The sequence below is a fragment of the Urocampus carinirostris genome, chromosome 3, assembly GCF_059441175.1.
Source record: "Urocampus carinirostris isolate Australia breed hairy pipefish chromosome 3, RoL_Ucar_1.0, whole genome shotgun sequence".
Classification (NCBI taxonomy): domain Eukaryota; kingdom Metazoa; phylum Chordata; class Actinopteri; order Syngnathiformes; family Syngnathidae; genus Urocampus; species Urocampus carinirostris.
The window spans coordinates 26,327,860-26,352,317 of NC_142351.1; the positions used below are offsets into that span (position 1 = coordinate 26,327,860).

The 24,458-nt window shown below is 38.5% G+C and overlaps 2 protein-coding genes across 7 annotated transcripts in view; both read right to left on the minus strand.

The window, feature by feature from the left end:
- fmnl3 (formin-like 3) overlaps positions 1–20,710 on the minus strand; it is a 66,468-nt gene extending 45,758 nt beyond the window's left edge. For all 6 annotated transcript variants that reach the window (XM_088331258.1, XM_088331257.1, XM_088331255.1 and 3 more), the window contains exon 1: positions 20,268–20,710. In XM_088331258.1, the coding sequence (XP_088187384.1) occupies positions 20,268–20,381 (114 nt within the window). In that variant the 5' untranslated portion in view covers positions 20,382–20,710. The remainder of the gene's footprint in view (positions 1–20,267) is intronic.
- Positions 20,711–22,690: 1,980 nt separating this feature from the next.
- esyt1a (extended synaptotagmin-like protein 1a) overlaps positions 22,691–24,458 on the minus strand; it is a 29,582-nt gene continuing 27,814 nt past the window's right edge. The window contains exons 29-31 of the mRNA XM_088331259.1: positions 24,062–24,167; positions 23,779–23,828; positions 22,691–23,701 (exon numbers count right to left, since the gene is read on the minus strand). Of these exons, the coding sequence (XP_088187385.1) occupies positions 23,674–23,701; positions 23,779–23,828; positions 24,062–24,167 (184 nt within the window). The 3' untranslated portion in view covers positions 22,691–23,673. The remainder of the gene's footprint in view (positions 23,702–23,778; positions 23,829–24,061; positions 24,168–24,458) is intronic.

Genomic DNA, 24,458 nt, shown 5'->3' on the forward strand with positions numbered 1-24,458 from the left:
AGACAAAGTGAAGTAGTCTACAAAATCTAAAGAACACAATTGACATGCCAGAATCTAAAGAAATTCCAGCAGAAATTAGGAAAAAAGTGATTGAACTCAGTCTAGAAAAGGTCACAAAGCCAAAGGCATAAACCAGTGCTGTCACAAAACAACACAAAGAGTTGTGTCACATTTGCCAAAGAGCAACTTGATTATCCTCAGGATTTTGGTGAAATATTCTGTTGACTGATGAGACAAAAAACAAACTTTTTTTAAGGTGTCTTAAGAAAGTACACTCGGAACACAACACAATCATAAAATTTACAATTTATTTATTTTAATGTCCTTTTAAAACTGTTCCATCATCAAATACACCAAAAGGTTTTTTTCCCATGTTATCCTTTTTTGTGTTTATTTCTATCTCTCAGGATGACTTTTTGCTTTCTCCATTCTTTAACATTCATCTCTTGTATTGTACTGAGTAAAAATAGTGTGGGAATGAGATAAAATCTAATGCCAACGTGCAATCATTGTTTTTCCATTGTTGTAAGCGATATTTATTGACTGAATCATTCCACAAATATTGTAATATACAAATTTAAAACCTCATGTGTAGAACACCCCTTAACTTCTCGGTCGTTTTGAGGTAAAAATAAAAAAAGTGCGTCTTATACACGGATAAGCACGGTATATGTTCTTAATTAAAAAGAGCAGCAAAATATCTATTAATAAAGGTACTGCAGATTATATTGTGAAATGAGACGTGTCTCTAAATGTTTGTTGTTTCAAAGCAGGAAATTGCCTATGAAGAAATAAAGTGAAGCTGATTCATGCCAGGAAGTGGAGCCAACAAAGAGGCAAAAAAAAAACAGAATGGATATGGGGCTATTAACTAAGCATATTTCAGGCTACCAAAATAAGAAAAACGTGCAAGAGCTGTGCCAGCTTTGCCTGGATGTAGTTCAAATGGATTATGTCTTGTAGAAATAAATGTAGAAGAAAACGAAAATGGTATAAATAGCTTACAGAGACTTACAGATTTTTTGGTTTGAACAATTTTATTGACACTATTAACAGCAAATAAACAATGTGAGGTTTGAACAATTTAGATACACAACAAAACAACCCCCCCAGGATGCCAAACTGCATGTATCTGGGAACAATGGGCGACATGGGCGATGACGTCAACAAGTCATGCGACCCTTGAGAATGACATCACATTTATGACATATTTGGCCCTCACCATACTCATCCTGCTGGCTTATTAATGACTTTCTCTTTTCCTCTCTTTGTGAATGCAAAGGGAGGAGTTTGTCCTTGTGGAATTTTGGAACTTGACAGGAAATCAAAAACTGACCCATCTGACTCATGTCAGGTTTATTCTAAAGGATGCAGCCTGTAACATGACCGCAAGTATCTTTACACATTTTGCGGAACAATGCCCAAATGAATCATGGGTGTTGCTTTTAGCACCAAGGGGAGTGCCAAGAGTGTGAGAAAATACTGCCACCCTTTCTCTAGCCAGACATCTGATCAGGTGATGGCTCTTTATTTTGGTCATTTGAACAAGATGGCCACAACAAAGCAGGAAACTTGTACTGAAGGGCTGTAACCAAACAAAGCAATAAAAACTGAGCGATTCTATAGCCCCTGTGCTTGTTTGCAAACAGAGCACTGGGATGGTCACATTCAAACTTATTTAGCAATTTATCAACAGGTTTGAGCAGGTATGTCTTATATGGTGATTTGACGTAGATTTTCTATGTATTTTTGGACATAAACTATTGAATTTGGAGAATGTGACCGCACACAAAGCAGTCTGGGATTGTTTAATTTTTTTACTGGTGTTTATTATCATGAGGGTAGAGAATGCAATGAGTACAGATCAGTGTTTCTCAACTTTTTTTGACCTCAGGCACAATTTGTTTCATGAAAAAATCTGATGGCACACTGTCATAAATGTTAGAAAATGAATTCCTTCCACTAGTTTTGTGTTTTTCCATTTTGTTTTTTTAAGTGTAGATTATAATGTCGCCAAAATTGATAATATTATGTTACTCTTATCTTCTGTGGTCACTGTGGCTGAGGAGGTTATTCACTTAGGTTAATAATTTTGTTGTAAGTTGGAATTTTACTATATTCTTAACCAAATTTTAGATTTTACTGTATTCTTCCCTAAAATAAAAAAGCAATAATATTACTTAAAAGTGGGGTCCACCATTTGAGGTGTTCTTAAAAAGTGGAAAGTATATATATTAATATGGAAATATATGTGTGAATATATATATATATATATATATATATATATATATATATATATATATATATATATATATATATATATATATATATATGGGGGGGTTGAGATCACGAGTGCGATTTCATGTGCATGCACACGGTTTTCTTCAGTCTCGAATGAAAATGGTAAAAGCAAGAAAAGGACTGTTTCAAATACAGTCCAATTGCCAACCCAAACCCCCCTAAAGATGAAAAATACAAGAGTTTATTCGCGCTTCACACGAAATGCACATACTTGCACAGGCTCTCTCGGGTGGCAATTTTGACAATGCCGTTGATTGAAGATGATAAAAACTGGTGACAATTGCTTGCTTACCTGTTTTAAAAACACAAATTACATTAGTAATAGCTGTAAGAAACATTCTTTGAGCCAACTTTTATTTTAATCAGCTAGAGAACTTTAACTTACTGTTAGCTTTTATTTCATCGACTTCCGTCTGATGGCCTTTTATCAAAAGTGGGGTTAAATGGCAGATGTTTCTCTTTTGGGTGGAATATATGGCATGTTTGTCTCTTAAAGCTTGAAACTGTAATCCCTGCAATGAGTTTGACCAATTAAGAATCAAATATCTTACACAGCCAGATGTTCACAGAATTTAGAATGTACTCTGAGTGAACCTGAAAGACAGTTATGTGAATGGCCTTTAATCAGCTGGCTTCCCTGACCATGAAAAACCAAAGAACCATGAACAGAAGTGCAAGGGAATGAGTTTAAAAATAACTGCTGAGATTGCTCGGGAATCAGCGAAAGGAAGTCTTCCTTCATTCCTGTGAAGCCGACATCCTGTTTGTTCTCATCTGAGCGTCCATGCAGGGCTGAGGAAAGCCCCTGCCGGTGGACGATATTCACGAGGAATGGCAGGAATGCAGGTACATGTACGCCTCACTACTCATGCCGGCCATGCTCTTTGACAGGCAGTTCAACATTTTTTAAAAATGGCTGTCAGGTAGGAACAAAAACACCTAACAATAGCCCTCAACCAGCAGTAGAAGTAGTACGTTCAGATAGAGGAGTATTACAATACTATATCCTCATTGTTTAAAACAAAAAAACAAAAAAACAAAAAAAAAAAATATATATATATATATATATATATATATATATATATATATATATATATATATATGAAAAATAATTTGTTCACCTTGTAGATTTTTTATTGAGAAAAAAAACATATGACAGCATCCTAAGACTTAAAAAGTGGTCGGCGGCGCCCTCTGTTGGCTGCGGCTGCATCGGCTCGCTACAACGGGTCAGGTGCAATCGACATTTCGTTCTGTGTACATTGTTACACAGAATGACAATACAAGGAAATTATTATTATTATTATTATATTGACTCTCGCTTCACATGACACTGAAAGTAAAGACTGAAATGTTAGTTATTGGTCCATCTAAGTCCCGTGACTTATTCTCTAAAACCGCTGTGAACATAGACAATTGCCACATCACACAGAGCGACTCACTTAAAAATTTAGGTGTCATTTTCGACCCCGATCCGTCCTTTCAAACACATGTGAAGAAAATTACTAGAACCGCTTTCTTCCATCTCCGTAACATTGCTAAAATTCGTCCTATACTTTCTCAGTCGGATGCGGAAATCATAATTCACGCGTTTGTTACCTCCCGCCTCGACTACTGTAATGCACTACTTTCCGGTCTTCCGATGACCAGACTCAAGAGTCTTCAGCTGGTACAAAATGCTGCAGCGAGGCTTTTAACAAGGACAAAAAAGTACGATCACATCACCCCAATTTTGGCTAACCTGCATTGGCTCCCTGTTAGCCTAAGATGCGATTTTAAGGTTCTCCTATTACTATACAAAATCATACATGGACTTTCCCCCTCATATCTTTCAGATCTGATTTCCCCCTATGTCCCGGCCCGAAGCCTTCGTTCCGAGAGCGCCGGTCTCCTGGTGATCCCAAGAGCCAAGAAGTGTTCCGCTGGTTCGAGAGCGTTCTCCATCCGGGCACCGGTGTTGTGGAATGCTCTTCCCCCTGAGATCCGATCTGCAACCTCAGTGGAAATGTTTAAATCTAAGCTTAAAACTCACTTCTACTCTATAGCATATGGATAACCTAAACTTCTTATATGTAATAACTTGTGAAGCCCTTAGAGACTATTTGTGATTAAGGACTATACCAATAAAAATGACTTGACTTGACTTGACTTGAAAGAGGCTGAAGATGGAGGTTACAACCTTTTAAATCTTTTAGACACTATAAAGGTAATTTTGAAACTAAACACACAAAAATTTCATCTAATGTATATTTAAATATGAAACATGCCTAATGTTTAAAACATCGCTAGCTTAATGCTACAACTGAAAATTCATTTACGGATCCTGTTTGAATGCTATAGGGAAACATAGTCTACTCCTTGGTTGCTATATCTATAAAAAAAACATGTGTTCATGCAAATATGCTGTAAAAAGCCATAGTTACAGGTAAGATAATACTATTAAAAAGGAACAAAATCTTACTAATCCATGCAAAACAGATTAATCACAATTCCCCTCTGCTCTATTAGTCCTTTTCAATTATATTCCGGGTTTAGGAAACTGGAAATTTCATCAGGATAGATTTTTGTCTTTTGAAATGAAATGAAATGAAATGAAATAAAATGATCTGCATTTATATAGCCCTTTTCAAGTCAATGACTTCCCAAAGCGCTTTACAGTGTGCTTCACATTTCCCAATAGCGGCCGTGCAGCCATGTAAGGCGCTAACCTGTTTATTGGGGGTATTAGGGGTTCAGTGTCTTACCCAAGGACACTTCGACATGTAACACGGACGAGCCGGGATTCGAACTGCGATCTCTTGATCCCAAGACGAGCGCTCTACCTACTGAGCTACTGCTACTGCTAATTCTAGTCACTTATACGATTTCAAGTTGGTATTTTTGTAGTTTTACTTACAACTTCTACTTTTATGACAGTAGATTCTTACACTAGTAACACCACATATAACTTAAGTACTGGACCTTTGTACTTTTGACATCTCTCCCCTTTGGCGTAACAAAGTTTTGAAAAGTTTTGCAAATCTGAAACCCTTTGGCACGTTGGATTGGCGTGTGTCGTTCCCACGTTAAATTAAGAATGTACATGGGGCACAAAAGGGAAAAGGGGAATGAGGCCCCCTTCTGAAACAACACAGACTGACAGACACCCCATTGTACAGAGGAAACCATTTCCCTAACCTACTGCCTCGCTTGGTGCAAATGCATTAGAGCGGTTTGACACCCGCCACATCTGCGTGCCGAACGCGCATGGCTTTATTAATTACAGATTTAAGTCTTGTCAAGCGTATGTGTGTTCCCCTGTGATGTGACTGAGCCTGCACACACAGCCGCAAAACGTTTTGGACAAAATCCAGAAATTGAAATCTTTGAGTGGTTTGAAGCCTAGAGACAAAATAGATATGGAGTGTATGTGTATGTTTGCAAGTTTTTAAGATTACAAAAGCCAAAAAAATACGTAACACGTTTATAGTACATATTTTATTATGCAGCCATTTAAAGTAGTTTTAGGAGATCCGGTTCTACAGTATGTCATAAAAGTGAGTAAGCCCCTCACATTTCTGCAGAGATTGAATTATGTTTATTACAACAACACTTAAGAAGCATTGCTTTGGCGTAATGACAAATCTATGTACAGCTTATATAGCAGAGTATATGTATTTTACCCTATAAATAGACCTCAAAATATAGCCATCAATACACCCCAAAGACACTACACCCCTATATATCCAAACAAAGCACTGCTTGCCATGTAACTTGTCACGCTTACTACGTCTCAGGTATGAAAAGGGAGCAGGTGCGTTAAATTTGTTGTAAACTCTGTCATACTGGTCACTGAAACTCCCAAGATGGCACACCGTGGCAAGGAAATCTCTGGGGACCTTAAAATAAATAATTTTGGCACTACATTAGGCTGTCCAAGGCTACATGATGATTGCTAACATTGATGATGCTTTGCAGTACAGTGACCAAGATCCTCCAGCGTTTTAAAAAATCAGAACTCACAACGGGGCTTGTGTTGGATTTCCAAAGGAGCTGGCTAAGTGTGCAAAGTGTCACACCCAAATGCTATCTAAAAAACATAGGCACAGGAGTGCTACCAGCCAGCATTGGTGCAGAGACTGAAGGGGTGGGGGGTCAACCTGAAAGTACTTAGACCATACACTTCAGGAACTTTCGCTGTACAGTGTACACACTTTTGTTGCAACGAGGTTTAGCTGTTGATGGCTATATTTGGGGTTTTCAAGGGTTAAAATAAATTTACACAGCAATTAAGCTTTACACAGACTACCTTTTATTGTGTCAAAGCGATGTTTCGTCAGTGTTGTTCTACCAACACTATGATGAAATATCTGCAAAAAATGTGAGGGGTGTAATAACTTTTGTGACATACAGTATGCAAGTACATACTGTAGTTTGTACCTAGATCGCTACTTTTAAAGTAAAGTGCTAATTTTTACTGTCAGTCATTTGGAGGAGAGGGGGGGACTAATTGAATTACATTTTAAATGAAGTAAGGAGTAACTGAAACTAATTATTGTTTTTCAGTAACACACCCAACACTCAGGATGAGGAGCACGGGTGGGCAGAGGACAGGGGGTTAGCTATGCAAATGAATAATGCTATTCTAGGTTTATGCTTACTAAACACTTACACATTGACTTCAGTAAATCCCCTCATCAGATTTCTTCAGATTTTAAGAAGCAGGGTGAGTCATCCTCCTAGTAGTGTGTGACCAATCGGGAGACTCTCTCTAGCATTCAGAAAGGGAAAAAAAATATTCCCATGGAGATATAACAGGCAAAGAAGTGAATCCACTGTCTAGCTAAAATATTGCCCAACCCCATAAGGAGCCAAATATAGTGTGATTCTGGCAGAAAATCTGTTGGAGTCTACTAGAAACCTGAAAATGCGGCACAGGTTTACCTTCTAACAGGACAGCAACCCTAAACAAAAAGAAAAATCTGCAATGGAAAGATTTAAAACTAACAATATAAAAGGTTTTAGAATGGCAAAGCCAAAGTCCAATCCTCAGTCATCCAGAGCATTTGTGGAAAGATCTAAAATATGCTGTGCACAAACGATCACCATCAAAGCTCAAGGAACCTGACCTTTTTTAAGAAAAAGTATGTGCAAAAACTTCTGTTTTAAGATGTGCAAAACCTGTAGACATACCCAAAAAGACATGTAGCTGTGATCGCAGCAAAATGAGGTTGAACAAAGTATTATCTCATAGGGGGGGTAATGTTTTTGCAACACCTACTTTTCTATTTTTCATTTGTTAGTACTATATATAATGTTGAATAAATTTGGTTTATTTTCATAATTCTGTCTTGCATGTTGTTGATTATTAGAAAATAGTTGGGTTTTTTTTTTTATCTAGAAGTTTGAAGCCTGAAATATGGCAATATGTCAAAAACGTACGTATTAAGGAGCAAATACTTTTGCTAAGCTCTGTATGTGTGTGCTGCTTTAAGAAGAAAAAAAAGTCAACATTGGTAAAGTCATTACCACTGAGCACAGTGGCAGACAGCCATGCAGTTCAAAGGGAAAATTTTCCCTCCCAATTCTCCAGCAGCTTTGGGTCCTGACCAGACCACAGGAATCCAGCGTAGAAAGGCGACCCTTTGCCAGACGCACACCTTTGAAAGTGCCACTCGCTCTCCTCGCATCGTTTTCATAAGGGGAGACTCATATGGAGAAGCTTATTTTTTTGCCGCAACGGGCTGTGGGAATGTGGCGGTAGGAAACACTGGCTAGCTAGATTTTTGAGGAAGTGAGTAAGAGTTGCCAACGCGTTGGGAAAAACTACAAATGACACTCATTGCGAAGAATGGACACTTTTAGTTTGTTTTGAAGCATTGGCATAACCAGCCCGTTTTTGGGGGGTTCTCACGAAAATTATATATTTTCTTAAAACTGAGGTCTACTAACCACGGTAACTGTAAAGAAATACACAAATCCTTCTCCTAATTTATTTGTATATAGTTGTCAGCGCTACACAGTTAAATGCAATGTGATGTTCACAAATGGGCAGTGACACTCTTGAACAGTGTTGAATCATCCTGAATCACTTTACCTGAAATAAAAAAATAAATACAAATAAAAAAATAAACCAGAAAGACAATCTGGGTGCTCTACACCCCCAAAGCTCTGAACTTAAAACCGCCCGTTTTGAAGCAGTAGAGGCAATAGAAAGGAGTTGCCATTTGTTTCTAGTCAAAGGCATTTGTGCTATCATAACATCTTAGTTCTAAAGGCATTGACTCCCAGTTCCTCGGAAAACGGAAAATAAAGTTCTGCTACTGGTTTATAAATCACGGAACTCTTTAGGTCCTGAATACTTCTAAGAAGTGCTTATTGAATATAAACCCAGCAGGGATCCAAGGTCTGCAGACTCAGGACAATTAGAGCCCAGAATTCAATGCAGACATGGTAAAGCTGTTATGCTTGCATGTAAGTGGCAATACACCATAACAAAATGAATTCAGACCCCTTTGGAAAACATTTAGCTCATTTAACTCCTAGGTGTTTTAACATGTAGCATAACCATAAAATAACACGGATGTATTTTCTCATTTTAAAGGGACACTGTATAATATTTGACCACTAGATGTCCCTGTTTTGTGTTGTCCAACCAAAAACGATTATTTCAAAGCACAAGATGACAAACTAAAAAAACACGAAGTGACCAAACCGCACCATTTTTTTTCTGGCCTTCCGCAAGGTTTTTGGTGTACCCTTAGCAGCAAGATGGCAGAAGATGAGGTAATTTCCTTTGAGGTGTGCCTTATGTCTTGTAAAATAAATACAAATTTCTTGACCTATGAGTATTTTTGAAAAAACATGTTTGTATGACAGTTCATGTATTTTTGTTTTCTATTCAAATCAATATTTTTTTTGAAGGAACGCCAAACCCGTTTTCCCAACAGAGGCATCTCTACAGGAATATAATCTCTGCTGAGATTAGCGCATGCGAAATAGCATCATTGCCTTGAGTAGAAACATAAATATACCAAAATGGTGGCACCAACCTCAACTGCACGTATCAAAACTTTAAAAGGTTTGTAGCATTTTAGCCTGGACACGGCCAGTAAAAAGACTACTTACAAAGCTGACCTTGCGCATCATGGGAGTAGCTCGGTAACGCACTAACATTTAAGAAGCACATCGGACAGTTGAACGAAACAAAGTCTGACTCCCCTTTGGTGAGATCCAAGTAACATTTGGGCTAATATAGGGCCCGGTCACACAGCCGTTTGCGTCTGTATCGAGGCTGAATCACGGCCAGAAATTTCTGCCTGTGAAGCAGACGCTGTTGGACGCTTTGAGATCGCCATACAGACGAGATACAGCAGTGCTTTACACGCGGTCGTAAATTCACACGCGGTTGGCAGCGCGAAAAAGTTTTGCGCTGCCCAAAACTTTGGGGCCCGGTCACACAGCCTTTCACGGGCGTATCGAGGCTGAATCACGGCCAGAAATTTCTGCCCGTGAAGAAGATGCTGTTGGACGCTTTGAGATCGCCATATAGACGAGATACAGCAGTGCTTTACTCGCGGTCGGAAATTCACACGCGAAAAACTTTTGCGCTGCTCAAAACTTTAGACCACGTGTTAGCCGCGGGCGGCACACGTGGTACATACGAGGTAATGACGCGGAAATGACGCGGAACGACGTGCTATGGCCGCGGCCAGGGCGTGGTTACACGTGGGTAGGACGCGAAATTTCAGCGGGTAATCGTGGGTGGAGCACGGTCATAGCATGTTCTGCGCCTGTATCGCGGTGTTATCACGTGGATTTAGCGTGTTACGCGAGTGACGGTCAAACACCTTTCTCCGCGTATATACAGCGCGATTTGCAGAGCACACGTCAGTTGTGCTCGAGACGTCAAGGGGTGAACATGGATCCCCGTCACGGTAGTGACCTCGTCTTAATCCATTTTTATTTCTTGACATTTATTTTCATTTCATAACAAGATAATAAAATAAAAATGAAAAACTATTACAATAATAACATATTGGCTTCTTCGGTGCCATAGCTTGAAATCTTGATCTTCACGGGACTGTGTCTTGAGCGGTTATGATTTCTACAGCCCGGTGTTATGCCGAGAAATGCATCCCTGCCGAGATTTGCATCCCCTCGCTACTACAACCACTTTTACCTCATTTTATCTCACTTTTATATCACTTTTAGGGAATATAATGGCAAACATATAACCAAATCCACTTCGTCTTGCATTTGTTGGGAATGTAATACAACTTAAACCATTCCGTCTTTGTTTTTGTTGTGAACGTAATCGAACGGTAATGCACACCGTATATAAATCACTTTTGAGAACTGTTATCCACTCTACCGTAAAGCTTATTATGCAGAAATAAGCTCTATGGTAGAGTGCATAACAGTTTCAATACGAGCGATTTGAATAGAAAAAGGCAAAATAAACATGTTACCTGCTCAAAAGTGATACTTTTACCACCGATGAACAGCGGGTTGGCCAATTTTGCGCATTTTCCATCGCGGGCAACCACGGGCAAAAAAAACCCGCAAAATTTTACCCGCGATACAGACGCAAGCGGTTGTGTGACCGGGCCCATAGTCTCAATGTGTCATGATTACAGATATGCTTCACCTGTGCCTGCTCCTTTGGCGCCAATTCTCCTCAGACTCTGATTGACTCCCTGTCAATATTTATGTCCACGTCTTTCTATAACCTGTTGTCAGTCTATATGCGAAACTCAGTTTACTCTCGGCAAGCTTTGCGACCCTGCCTCACTCCTGTTTTTGCTCCCGTCTGTTTGACACGTTTTTTTTTATCTTGACCACGTCTACTCTCCTCTCCTGGCTTTTGACTCGTTGCTGATCCCGACCACGTTTTTTGCTCTCTGTCCCGGCTACTAACCCCTTTTTTCGTTCCCGACAAAGCATTCGCTCGCCACGGAAGTGCCACTTCCGCGTTCAGAGCGACCTGCTTCCCGTGACCAGCAATCACCGGATCGTGTGTGCAATTATTTCCTTTCTTCCCAATAAAACTGAGAGAAACGTAACACAAGTGGGTCCTATCTTTGTTCTGGTCCTGACACAATGACATGTATTGTACATTTTATACGCATATGTTGTATTTTTCTATAAAAAAGAGGTAGCTTGCGCATTATGCCAGACTGTGCCTGACAAAAGTGTTTGAAATTAAATGCATGCAGTCCGAAGAACAAATGTCAGTTGTTAAATCCGTTTGATTTCAAACTGTTGAGAATCGTTAAGTTCTTTTGTTTTGTAGCTGACCATCAAGGTTGGGTAGGGTTACTTTAACTTGATTACTTTCAATTACTTTTGGATTACTCCAAAACCAAATATGCTCATAAAAGACAAAGGAAACTAAATATGATAGATAGATAGATAGATAGATAGATAGATACTTTATTCATCCCCGAAGGGAAATTCACTTTGAATACAATTACGAAATTTTGTGAAGGCTTGGGGAGTAACGGAATACATGGAACGGCAAAAATTATGTTGGCAAGCTGTTTGGATTTATTTTCATTTTGTTTCTGTCGCATTTTATGTTAGTTTTGCCGGAGATCAAAGAGATCAAAGCCAGGAGAGAAAGCTTACCACGTGTTGTGAGTCATAATTTTATTCATATTTAGTTTATTTTGTCTTTTATTAGCATATTTGGTATTGGAGTAATCCAAAAGTAATTGAAACTAATCAAGTTAAAGTAACCCTACCCAACCCTGTTGACCACTGAATGCTCTTCAGAAAATGGACATCATATTTGTTTTATTTCCTGTTCTACTGCTGCTAATGTTCCTCTTCTTGGTTCACAGTGATGTTAAAGTTTACAAGAATTTAATTGATTATTAATTTGCCAGTCCATAAAAATGGACAGAGGTTTATTAAGGGATTGATGTCTCTACTGACCGAGCGCTGCACCTAATTGGTTTTGGAGAGGGATTTTTATTTAACCGTTGTACGAATCCGGAGTATGTTCAATTAAATATGTATTTTTCATTGTACCCATTTTTCTTGTGTTTATTATCATTTGCAACATAATTGAATTCATATTGGAAACTAGTCGACTGTTAAAATAGTCACTAGTTGCAGCCCTAGTCTGGATGACCAGAAATGTTCCAAGTGAGGTCACAACTGATATAATTCAAACCCAGCTAGGAGTTTCCCCTTTGGAATTAAATCCTGAAGGCAAATAGACTTTCCCAACTTTCTATGACACATTCTCTTGGGATTCTCTGCATTCTATTGTTAATCTACCTAAAAATCACAAAAAAACAGGTTTGGTTGTGTGGCTGAATTGCTTTGACATGCTAATAATTTACTTGGCCTGGAGGTGTCAGGGGACTAAAGGATTTTGTCCTGCCATGAAAGACAAACACAACCATTTAAAATACTTCTATTAACAATTATTTTTGCCCCTTTTTGCATTTATTAAGGTGGGAAGGGGGAAAGGAATACACGGCATTGTCTAAACCAGGGGTGTCAAACTCATCTTAACTCGGGGGCCACACGATAGAACAAATATTCTCTCGAGGGCCGGACTAGTAGATACGGGAGAAAGAAAAACAGAGAGAAAGAAATAAGAGAAAAGTAGAGGGTGGAACAAAGAAAGAGGGAAAGGAAGAAAGAGAGAGAGAGAATGAGAAAGATTGAGAGAGTGAGAAACAAGAGATAAAAAGAGAAGTCGTGAGAGAGGAGGAAAGAAAGAGCAAAAGAAAGAAATCCAAAGAGAAATAGAAAGAAAGGAGCAAAAGAGAGAAGGGGGAAGCAAGAGAGGGAGAGAGACAGAGAGAAAAGAGAGACAAAAGTATTAAAAGGAAGAGAGAGCAAAAGAAGGTAACAAGACACAGAGAGAAAGAGACAAAGACAAAGAGTAACAAAGAAAGAGAAAAAAAACAGAGTGAAAGAGAGAGAGGGAGTGAAAAAGGGAGAAAAAAAAACAGAGAGAGAGAGAAAGAAATACAAGTACAGCATTTGTGAGAGGCAACTGACTTTGGCAACATCAAATGGACATATTTCAACTTGCAGCTCGTTTTTCTCTTGCGCTTCCCTGAGCGTTGTCTCGCGGGCCGGATTCAATGCCTTAGCGGGCCTGATCCGGCCCGCGGGCCGCGTGTTTGACTGGTCTGGTCCAAACGGAGCATGGAAAATGGCAAGAGGCTGTTTCCAGCCAATGACAACAGAAGCGAGAGGCAAAATAATAGTCCAAAGTACAAGTATCGACATCATGACTTTTGTTTCATTTGCAGGCAACAAACTCCTCCTCCTTATACTGCAAAAGGGTCCTGTTAGAGTCGTTAGACCTGACATCCAGCAAAATCTGCAGTATACATGACATCCCTACAGGCTGTTGTCATTCCCACTGGGAAATCCGTGCGCTATTGTCCGAGAGGAAAGGCACTCATACACATCCATAAAGTCCAGACACCATCATTCAAAGTTAGTGTCACAATAGTTGAGGTGTAAAAACTGATCGATTAATGGACATTGAATCGAAATTACAAGACAACCATTTTATAATCTATTTTCTTAGATAGCCTTTAGATAAAAAAGTCTCCAAATCCTCAGAATTTCTGATTTTTAAAGTGTATTATATGACCATTAAATGTCGCTATACAGTGTAGGGCAACTGAAAACGAGTGCTCTAAAGCACAAGAAAGATTAAAAAGTATCAAGACTCTAAGTGACCAAATCGTTAAATGTAAAAGCAAGATGGCAGATAATGATGTTAGCGTGTTTAGGCGTGGCTCATTTTATGTCAAAATATATGCTAATTTCTCAACCTATGATTTTTTTTAAATGTATGTTTGTATGAGAGTTCATGTTTTTTTTTTTACTATATAATCATTGTTGCCTCTTGAATTAATTACGTTTTTTTACCACTAGGAGGCGCTAAATAACACATTTCCCTTTTAACATTAAATTTCTTCTATTTTTTTTTATACTTTTTAACGATGAAAATAGTCCCCTTCTGGGAGGTAGCCTTGAAAAAAAGTTGACTTCACCAAGTAACGTTTTACTCAATTTGCATTTCTTTACTTTAAAAAGAATAATATGTCACCCATTTCCTGAATAAAAAAACTGAATCTAAATGATCATAAATGTATGCTTTCTTCAGTAGCAGATTGTGATGTTCTGTTTTACAATACATGGATTAAAAAAATTAATTTTAATTTATATGATTAAGTGACAAAAAAGGCAGCAACGTTTTCAATTACAGTAACACCATTCTACTTTCAGGTTCTTGTTGCCTCTCTGATTTTCATCATTCTTGGTTTTCTACATTTTGATTGACTAAACACTACCTAAAAGAGTAGGTGTTGGTAAGGATTAAATAAAAAATGTGTTTATGTGTACATTACACTGTACTTGTATTTGTCAAACAAACGTTTGGACCTGTTTGTTTTTTTGGTGTCTATGTTTAATAGAGCATCTAATTTTACAATAATTGTCAAAACAAATTAGGGTTTCTACTTCGCAGATTTTTTCTATCACTGGTTCGTTTTGGGGCGTAATTTCCGTGATAACGAGGCTTCACTGTATTAAATGAAGGGTTTGCTGCAGCCCCACAAAATAGCTTATTTTACTTTCAAGCTAGCTGTGAAAACACACAGCGGAAACCATTCTGCTTAATTTGGAATAGTTTGGTGAGGTATAAAAAAAGCACAAAACTCATCCCAGATGAAAGAACAATGAACTTATCTTCCTGTGAAAAACCACATGAAGAGCCTCAACTGATGGACCTTTATCACACAGGCAAGAAGCGAGAAGGCCGCCATTGTTTGATAAGACATCTAAAATACACAAGATTGTTTTGCTTTGCCTGAAAGCGAAGGAAACCTGTCGCTGCACTCGGCGGCAGGGTGGAGCACTTGTGACACAAACACAACATAAATGTTGAGTCTACCGACTGCTGCCCAGAAGTCTTCCCTGCACGGCCGCACATAATGACAGTGACAGTCTTGAGCAAATTTGAGGAGTTTGAAATGTGTTCCTCAGTGACTCCATGACGACAGACGAGCATCAAACTACATGCAAAAAAAAGCACAGTAGTTGAAATGACTCTATGTGTTTCCCTTTGGTTGTAATGTGTCTTTACTAGGGCTGAACGAGCATGATTACTGTAACTGAAATCTGATCGATATTGCGATGTGACGTAGTGCGATTGAGTAATTGCAAGACGCTGTGTTTTGTTTCAAGGATTTATGATTCCACTTTGTTTTTTGAGTGATGGAGTGTTTGTCCAATCAGAATTGCCACAGTTCAGGTTTTTACAGTGCTAATCAGAGGAACGTTTTACAGCACTAGCCAATAAAGGTGAGGCAAAGTTTGGAAGGTGCAGGCTACTCACCCATGTGTGAGCAGACAGCAAACCTAACAAAGCTCCCCAGAAGGCGGCGTTGTCTGAAAAACTTTAAAGCATGTCACTCGTATTAAACCTTGGATAAATAAATGGGAATAAAAATCACCCCATTGCTTGTTATTTTTCAAAACCTTTAACAATGAAAATAGTTGAAATATTGTCATATTCCAGGTATTCCTCATAAAACATATTTAATGTTGATGATGTATGTGTACTGTCTGTTCGTTTTCTTTATGTAGACGTTTTTGAGTTTTTTTCCTTGCCTTCATGTAGGTTTTAGATCAGGGGATGGCGTAATAGAAATCTGTAGCCTGTACAGCCCTTTGAGAGTTCTTGCTATTAGGGGCATCACAAGTCAAGTCAAGTCGTGTTAATTTGTATAGCCCCTTATCAGAAGGAGTCTCAAAGGGCTGCACAGAGCAAAGATTATTGCAAACTACAGACCATTATAATGACTAGACTTCTTGACATGATGCCATTAATATTTTTTTTTCCACTAATTTTCGGCTGTCAACCAGTCTGAGGTGTCTCCTGCTCACTAGGGGATCTGATCTGGGCACCAGTGCCCCCGCAACCCTAATGAGGATAAGCGGTGCAGATAGTGGATGGATATATATATATATATATATATATATATATATATATATATATATATATATATATATATATATATATATATATATATATATATATATATATATATATATATATATACTGGACTGTCTCAGAAAATTAGAATATTGTGATAAAGTTCTTTATTTTCTGTAATGCAATTAAAAAAACAAAAATGTCATACATTCTGGATTCATTACACATCAACTGAACTATTTCAAGCCTTTTATTATTTTAATATTGCTGAATTTGGCTTACAGCTTAAGAAAACTCAAAAATCCTATCTCAAAATATTAGAATATCATGAAAAGTATACAAGTAGGCTATTCAACTAATCACCTGAATCATCTAATTAACTCGAAACACCTTGCGAGGGTTTCCTGAGCCTTAAAAACACTCAGCTTGGTTCAGTAAACTAAATCACTGCTGATCTGACTGCTGTCCAGAGGACCATCATTGATACCCTCCATCAGGAGGGTAAGACACAAAAAGAAATTTCTCAAAGAGCAGGCTGTTCACAGAGTGCAGTTTCAAAGCATATCCACAAAAAGTCTGTTGGAAGGGAAAAATGTGGCCGGAAACGCTGCACAACCAAGAGAGATGACCGCAGCCTTAACAAAATTGTGAAGAAGAGCCGCTTCCAGAATTTGGGGGAGCTTCAAAGACAGTGGGCTGAAGCTGGAGTCCAGGTATCAAAAGCCACAGTTCACAGACGTGTCCGGGAAATGGGCTACAATAGCCATATTCCCATGGTCAAGCCACTTCTGAACTCAAGACAACGGAAGAAGCGTCTGACTTGGGCTATGGAGAAGAAGCACTGGACAGTTGCAGAGTGGTCCAAAGTCCTCTTTTCAGACGAAAGCAAGTTTTGCATTTCATTTGGAAGTCAAGGCGCCAGAGTCTGGAGAAAGGCTGGAGAAGAGCAAAATCCAAGTTGCTTGAAATCCAGTGTGAAGTTCCCACAGTCAGCAATGGTTTGGGGAGCCATGTCAGCTGCTGGTGTTGGTCCACTGTGTTTCATCAAGTCCAGAGTAAATGCAACTGTGTACCAAGAGATTTTAGAGCACTACATGCTTCCATCTGCTGAAAAGCTCAATGGAGATGAGTATTTCATTTTCCAGCATGATCTGGCACCTGCCCACAGTGCCAAAACCACCAGTAACTGGTGCACTGACCATGGCATCACTGTCCTTGATTGGCCTGCTAATTCCCCTGACCTGAACCCCATCGAGAATTTGTGGGGTATAGTTAAGAAGAAGATGAAAGACACCAGACCTACAAATGCAAATGAGCTGAAGGCCGCTATCGAAGCATCCTGGGCATCAATAACACCTCAGCAATGCCACAGGCTGATTGCCTCCATGCCACGCCGGATTGATGCAGTAATCCGTGCAAAAGGATTCCCAACCAAGTACTGAGTGCATCAATGGACATTTTCAAATGTTTGATTTAGTTTTGCTGTTATAAAATTATTCATTTTACTTGGTCTGAGGAAGTATTCTAATATTTTGGGATAGGATTTTTGAGTTTTTTTCAGCTGTAAGCCAAAATCAGCAATATTCAAATAATAAAAGGCTTGAAATAGTTCAGTTGATGTGTAATGAATCCAGAATGTATGACATTTTTGTTTTTTTAATTGCATTACTGAAAATAAAGAACTTTATCACAATATTCTAATTTTCTGAGACAGTCCAGTATATATATATATATATATATATATATATAATGTATGTGTACATACATAACATACATATGACCGGATAACCAGATATTCACTCGCCAGTCTAGGCAAAAAAAAAAAGTTACAATACAATCTTGTATGAATAAAAATATTCGATACAGAAAAAACACAAAGTTAAAGGTATGTATCTTTTTAGTTTTGATGTCTATTGAAGTAACCATATACAGTATGCTCACTTGCCACTTTGAGGGTTTGAATTATAAAACGGTTCTACAAACCCTGAAAGAGGACCGTTTTACAAGATTTATTTTCTTGTACTTACACTTTGTGAATCATTAAAAGTGAGTCTGGCAAGGTGGTGCAGCCTTATTTTGAAAAACAATAAAACAATGTAATCCACCAAGAGGTCCTGGAGGCTCTCAAAAAGATTAAATAATCAAAATATAGAGCCAAAATCATTTACCTATGAAAGGTAATTCCAGCTTTCCAGGACTCTATGGTACGGCATTGAGTGCCTCTGTAAAGCAGCACAATGAGCCGTCATTCTCTTTTGGATTTTTTGGCTCCGTTCACATCTAGTGGAAGATTCTGATAGTTTGACTTGACTGGCTTAGGTTTTTTGTGACCTACAAAAACATGAATCTAGCAAAAGGCTGGGCATTAAAAATGCGAAGAGTAATGGTGCAGTGTGGTCACTTTGAATCTATGTAGTTTGTATTCTTCCTTGAGCTTTTTGGCACTCATTTTTGGTTGCACTACGCAATACACATTGCACAGCGACCGGGTGGTTAGCGTGCAGCCCCACAGTCTGGATGTCCAGGGTTCAACTCCCGCTACTGCAGCTTCCCCGTGTAGAGTTTGCATGTTCTCCCTCTGCTTGCGTGAGTTTCCTCCGACACTCCCACATTCCAAAAACATGCACGTCATGTTAATTGGCCAGTCCAAATCGTCCCTAGGGTTGAATGAGCGGGCATGTAAGTTGTCTGTCTCTGTGTGAACTGCGACTGGCTGGCGACCAGTTCAGGTTGTTCCCTGCCTGAAGATGCCTGGGCTGGGCTCCAGCACGCCCGTGACCCTTGTGAGGATAAGCGGCAGAAAATGGATGGATGGGTACACAATACCGCAACTAATAGCTGTTGAATATTACACAGCGTCCCTTTAAAAACAGATTATGGGCAAAAAAAATGCACCTTGTCCATAGTTTAAGCGTTTCTGCGTAGTTTATTGCAATTCTTTGCAATGAATAAAGCTTAACATTACTGAACTGTGGGTTATAGTATTAAAGAAAACGGAGAAAAATACATTAGAAATTGTTGTAGGGAAGTTGAAATGCCACCTTGTCTTGAGTGACGGACTAGGGAAGGAAAGAAGTGAAGTGCCCAAGACTTCATAAAACTTCAAACTGTAGATTGTAAAAGTGTTTGTAGACTGCGAGCTCTTCATTACAAAACTTCATTGAGATGGTGAGCGTGTGTGTGTGTGCGCGTAACACGTGAGAGCAGTGTTGGGTAGGGTTACTTTAACTGGATTACTTTCAATTACTTTTGGATTACTCCAGTACCATATATGCTAATAAAAGACAAAAGAAACTAAATATGAATAAAATGACTAAATTTTGTGCAGGCTTGGGGAGTAACGGAATACATGGAACGGCAAAAATGATGTTGGCAAGCTGTTTGGATTTATTTTCATTTTGTTTCTGTCGCATTTTATGTTAGTTTTGCCGGAGATCAAAGAGATCAAAGCCAGGAGAGAAAGCTTACCACGTGTTGTGAGTCATAATTTTATTCATATTTAGTTTCTTTTGTCTTTTATTAGCATATTTGGTATTGGAGTAATCCAAAAGTAATTGAAAGTAATCCAGTTAATGTAACCCAACCCCGCGTGAGAGAAATATTTTACATGTTTACCTTCTGCTTCTCACACAGAATTAAGTTAATTGCTCCTTTGTTTCGACATGTATATCCTCACATCAGTCAAATTTGACATACAATACTTCATAAACTACAACTATTACACCTTCAACCCCGCCCATTTTTTTCAGGGCTGCGTTCACGGATTCAGTTAAATGTTGAGTTGTCTGACTTTTCGGGGAGACAAAAGAACCACACGCGAGAAAGGGGTGGGCTCCGGGAATCTGTATACCACAGGTCTCCTCGTTTCAAATGCATAAACGTAATTACACACACATAGGGAAAAAATCATGATCTAAAGTTTATCTTTTCTGGTTGAGATAAATGTATAGCGAGCGAAAACACGTGGGATGAACAACACAGTTTTTATGGTAAAAGCAGAACTCACCAAAACAATCGCAAATTTCTCTTCCAGTTCAGAGGGGTCCGGCATGGGCACCTTGATAGGCATAATGTGATGCTTCATCTCAGACTGGCCGTCAACACTTTCAATATTGCCCATTTTGTAGGATATCGCGGCGGGTTCGTATCCTCTTTAACAAAAACTTCAAATCCGTTTAAAAGTAATCCGAATTAGGAGATCAGCGTAATAATCCAGAGGGTCCACTTATCCCATTTAAACGTTGACAGTGCAGTAATCTCGTTTTACTGAACCTAAATGCCATTTATTCACTTTTTAAGCAGTCCAGTCTTCTTCGGTTCTGTTATCCCAGACGAGTTCCGATTTTCGTTTTCCTGTCCACGAGTATTCCGAGCCCAAGTTTGAAGATCTGGTGCAGAACTTGCAAACTTGTTCCCTGCTTGACTTTGTTTCTTGGCTTCGATGTGTTTCCATTCATTATTGTTGTGCGATCCTGATTAGGTTCCAGTAGAGTAGGCGGGGTCTATTTGGTCGGACACACCCCGAGTTTGTACTAAAACCGACACTATTGGCCGAAAAACATTTCAGTCTGAAACTCGTTACCGCCTCCTCTTTCGTTTCTCTTAACATCTGCAGAACGTCCCTGGCGCAGCTGGGCAGCCTTTTATGGGACATTTGCGCTACCTAGTGTCAATTTATTGTTATTGCAGTTAAAACTCTGCATTGGCAGTAGTTCAACATAGGTAACTACCGCTTTTCCCGAATAACTGAGTGGATTTTAAAAAAGCTGTGTTCGTAATTTAGAGTTGTCCAACTCCCATTCATGTTGATTTATCATATGATCTTTTGTTTTTGAATTTCCACATTTCCTGAGTTAAACTATCAGAATAAAACTGAAATGTTTTTAACGCCCTGCGACCTGCTGGCAACTAGCCCGAAGATAGCTGGGATGGACTCCAGCACCCCCTTGCGACCCTACTGAGGATAACCGGTCCATAAAATGGATGGATGGATGTTTCTACAACTGGCAACAGAATCATGCTTCTGTTTTTATACAGATTGTGTGTCACCCAATACCCGTAGCTGTGGGCGGGTGATTCATTTTATGCGTAATTTTACATTATTATTGGTAAGATACCATAAAAGAGACCTGAAAAAACTGTCTTAAAAAAAAAAGTCAAAACAAGATTGTTGGCGTAGCAGATCATGGGGCAAAGAGGGAAAACTTGAGAGGGGGTCTTGGGGTGTCGAGAAACTCAATATTGAGATTTGGGAATACCTTTAAGAAGATGGTTGGAGTGGCAGCTCATGGGATGAGTAGGAGAAACTTTAGAGTGAGACTTTAGATGGGGACTTGGGGTGGCGAGAATCTTCAAAAGGAGATTTGGGAATACAAGAAGATAGTTGGAGGGAATGATCTTGGGACGAAGAGGGGAACTGAAGAAGAAAGTCTATGGAGGAGAAGCTTGTTGTCTTGGCGAGGGAATGACTTGAGGAGGAATCAAGACGATTTACAACATACAGTGGAAGCCCGAAGTATTTATGGTAGAGGCTGTGACTGCGGGAACTGAACCATGATAGTTACACCCTAAACAGCTTTACTAAAAGTAAGATAAAAGCAGATAGGCTCGGTGGAGAAAAGTATAATAGCTAATTGAACTCAGTTGGACATTTCTAAAACATACTTAACAGAGAAAACATTTTACTCTCAACTTTTTAAGGACACCTAAAACAATGCACACCACCTTTAAGAGTATGAATTAAAACAATGATTTAACAATTCCTGTGGTAGGAATCAAAAACCATGCTTCTGTTTGCCCGATAAGCCCATAATCAAATCGATATTATTACCATTAGCAATAAAAGACTAAATAAAATTTAATTTTTTTTTTTTTTAAAACACCTACAAATTGAAAGACGTTGTCCTGTGTTTTCTGACAGGAATTCAAAAGCAACCAAGATAAGACTGGGAGTAAAGAGAACCGTTATGTTTGCTATTTTTTTACTAGCTGCTCAAGTAATTAAAATATACATATATGTTAAAAAACTACGCATGCATTCAAACAGGCCAGGCTAAAACTAACTATCGCAACATCCTAAAAAGTATCAATCATTCATTATTTTTTTCCCCAAAAGTTAGTAGTGTTTTATTATTCTAAATATAATCATTGCTTTTATTGTGACGATTATTATCACCATTAATCTTTTTTGTGTTTTAGTTTTATATTGCAGCCTGGTCATCCTGGAAAAGGGATTACCTCACGTGCGGCCCCTTTTTAAGGTTTCTTAATTTCCTCATGCTGAGGTTTTGAGTTTTTCCATTCCCTTATGCAGGTTTTAGATCATGGTGTTATAATCATCTGGAGTCTGAACTTGACTTTAGCATACTTTGATTATTTTCCATTTGGAAGTTTGTTGTTCATTTTGAAGAGGAAAAAAAAAACAAAATCAAACATTGGAATGCACACTTTATTAATCAATGCCAATGTTCATATCATCTGTATGATTTAAAAAACACAGCAATCTTAAGTATTGAAATTGTGTTTATTTTATTCACCAAAATCACAGGTTAACGGAATCTTAGTAATAAAGTGGCAGCCGTGCAACACAAAGTGCAACTATTACTTCCTATTCTACTTGCTAATTTCTTGCAACAAGGCGAAGGGCGTTAAAGTGTCGTGTCAAGCATGACAAATGCAAGAAAGCAAGCATGCCATGACTTCTGTCAAAGGTCCTTCTTCATTAAATCACAGTGATTTAGACCGCTTAGAATTTAATAGCTGTTTTTAAAGATTAACAATACGAGACTCTCATTTTATAATACAGTTTTTGCATTTATAAAAGTAACATTCATCACAAAGCTCCAGATAAAGAATATAAAACTTCATTTTTAACACAATTACGAAACACTGCTAAATGAGTAAAAGTTCTGTAATACTTAAGGCAAAAATATAAACACTCAAAACTAAGTAATATTGTATTTTTGTTAAGATTGTAAAAAAACAATACTCATATCTTTTCAGTCAGGTTGTAGGCAAAAAATTGTACATTTTCATACCTTTGAATATGAAACATTTGTGAGAAAAAAATCTGGTGCGACTCTCACTTTCTTATATATTATCACTTCTATGACCGCATGTACCATATAAAATCTTAATTTGTGCAACATGGTTGTGTTAATATATATCTATTCAGCCAAATGTTCTACCGGAGGCAAGGATGCTGCACTGCAACAACTTTTAAAGATGACAATTAAGCTTCCACTGATGAATGCTTTTTTAATGAAGCTGATGTGTTGTATTTTGATTTGTTTCCTTTTTTTTGCTTCAGCAAAGATGTAAAATGTACTTATAGCTGGATATTCACGCACAATTCACAGAGTACAGAAGCAACACTAAACATTGAATAGAACAAGTGTCAGCTATGCATTCTTCTAGGTTGACTCTGGTACCAAATCGAACCTGCAAAGATGGAAAATGTGGTAACTTTTTTGTCTATTTAAACACTCTTCATATCTTTAAGGGATCAAAATGTTTACCACTGTGTGACTCCAGCCTTTAGGTCAAATTGGTCCAGGTCAAGCTGGAGCTGTGTGGATTAAGAAGGATGGTGAGAATCAGGGACATTGAAACACGCTATCTTGTGTGAAAAAGTACACCGGTACAATGATGTTTGGTAAGCAAATAAGACAGCATATTTCTATGTCTCTAGTGTAATGGTTTTGGTCTGAGCTGAGCTCTCAGTCATTGTGCTACATTACATCTGTGTCTGGTGAGTGCAATATCCTCCTGCGGGATGTAGTTATTGCCAGTAATGCTTACTTTGCCAATGAGCTCCCTCTCTCTGCTCATGAAGGAGATGCTGTTCTTCACAGATAAATCCAACTTTCTTTGTGTTGACTCCTCCAAAGACAGGTCAAAGTCAAACCTGTAGAAAAAGTGAGGATAGAAGTCGCAACGTTGAAAGTCGCTACTGCTTTTAGTACATAAACAGTGGAGTGAGTCTGCGGAGTAGAGCCCTTATATCAAAGGTGAACTCAAATAACATATACCATAATTTCCGGACAATGGTTTTTCATAGTTTGGCCAAGGGTGTGATCTACACTTCTCTGTAAAGTTTTTAACAGATTATTACCGGGTATATCATTTCACATGTTAATTTCACACCAAACCGCAAGAGGGCGTTCTAGGCCTTTATTGATAATTTCAACCTTGCCGT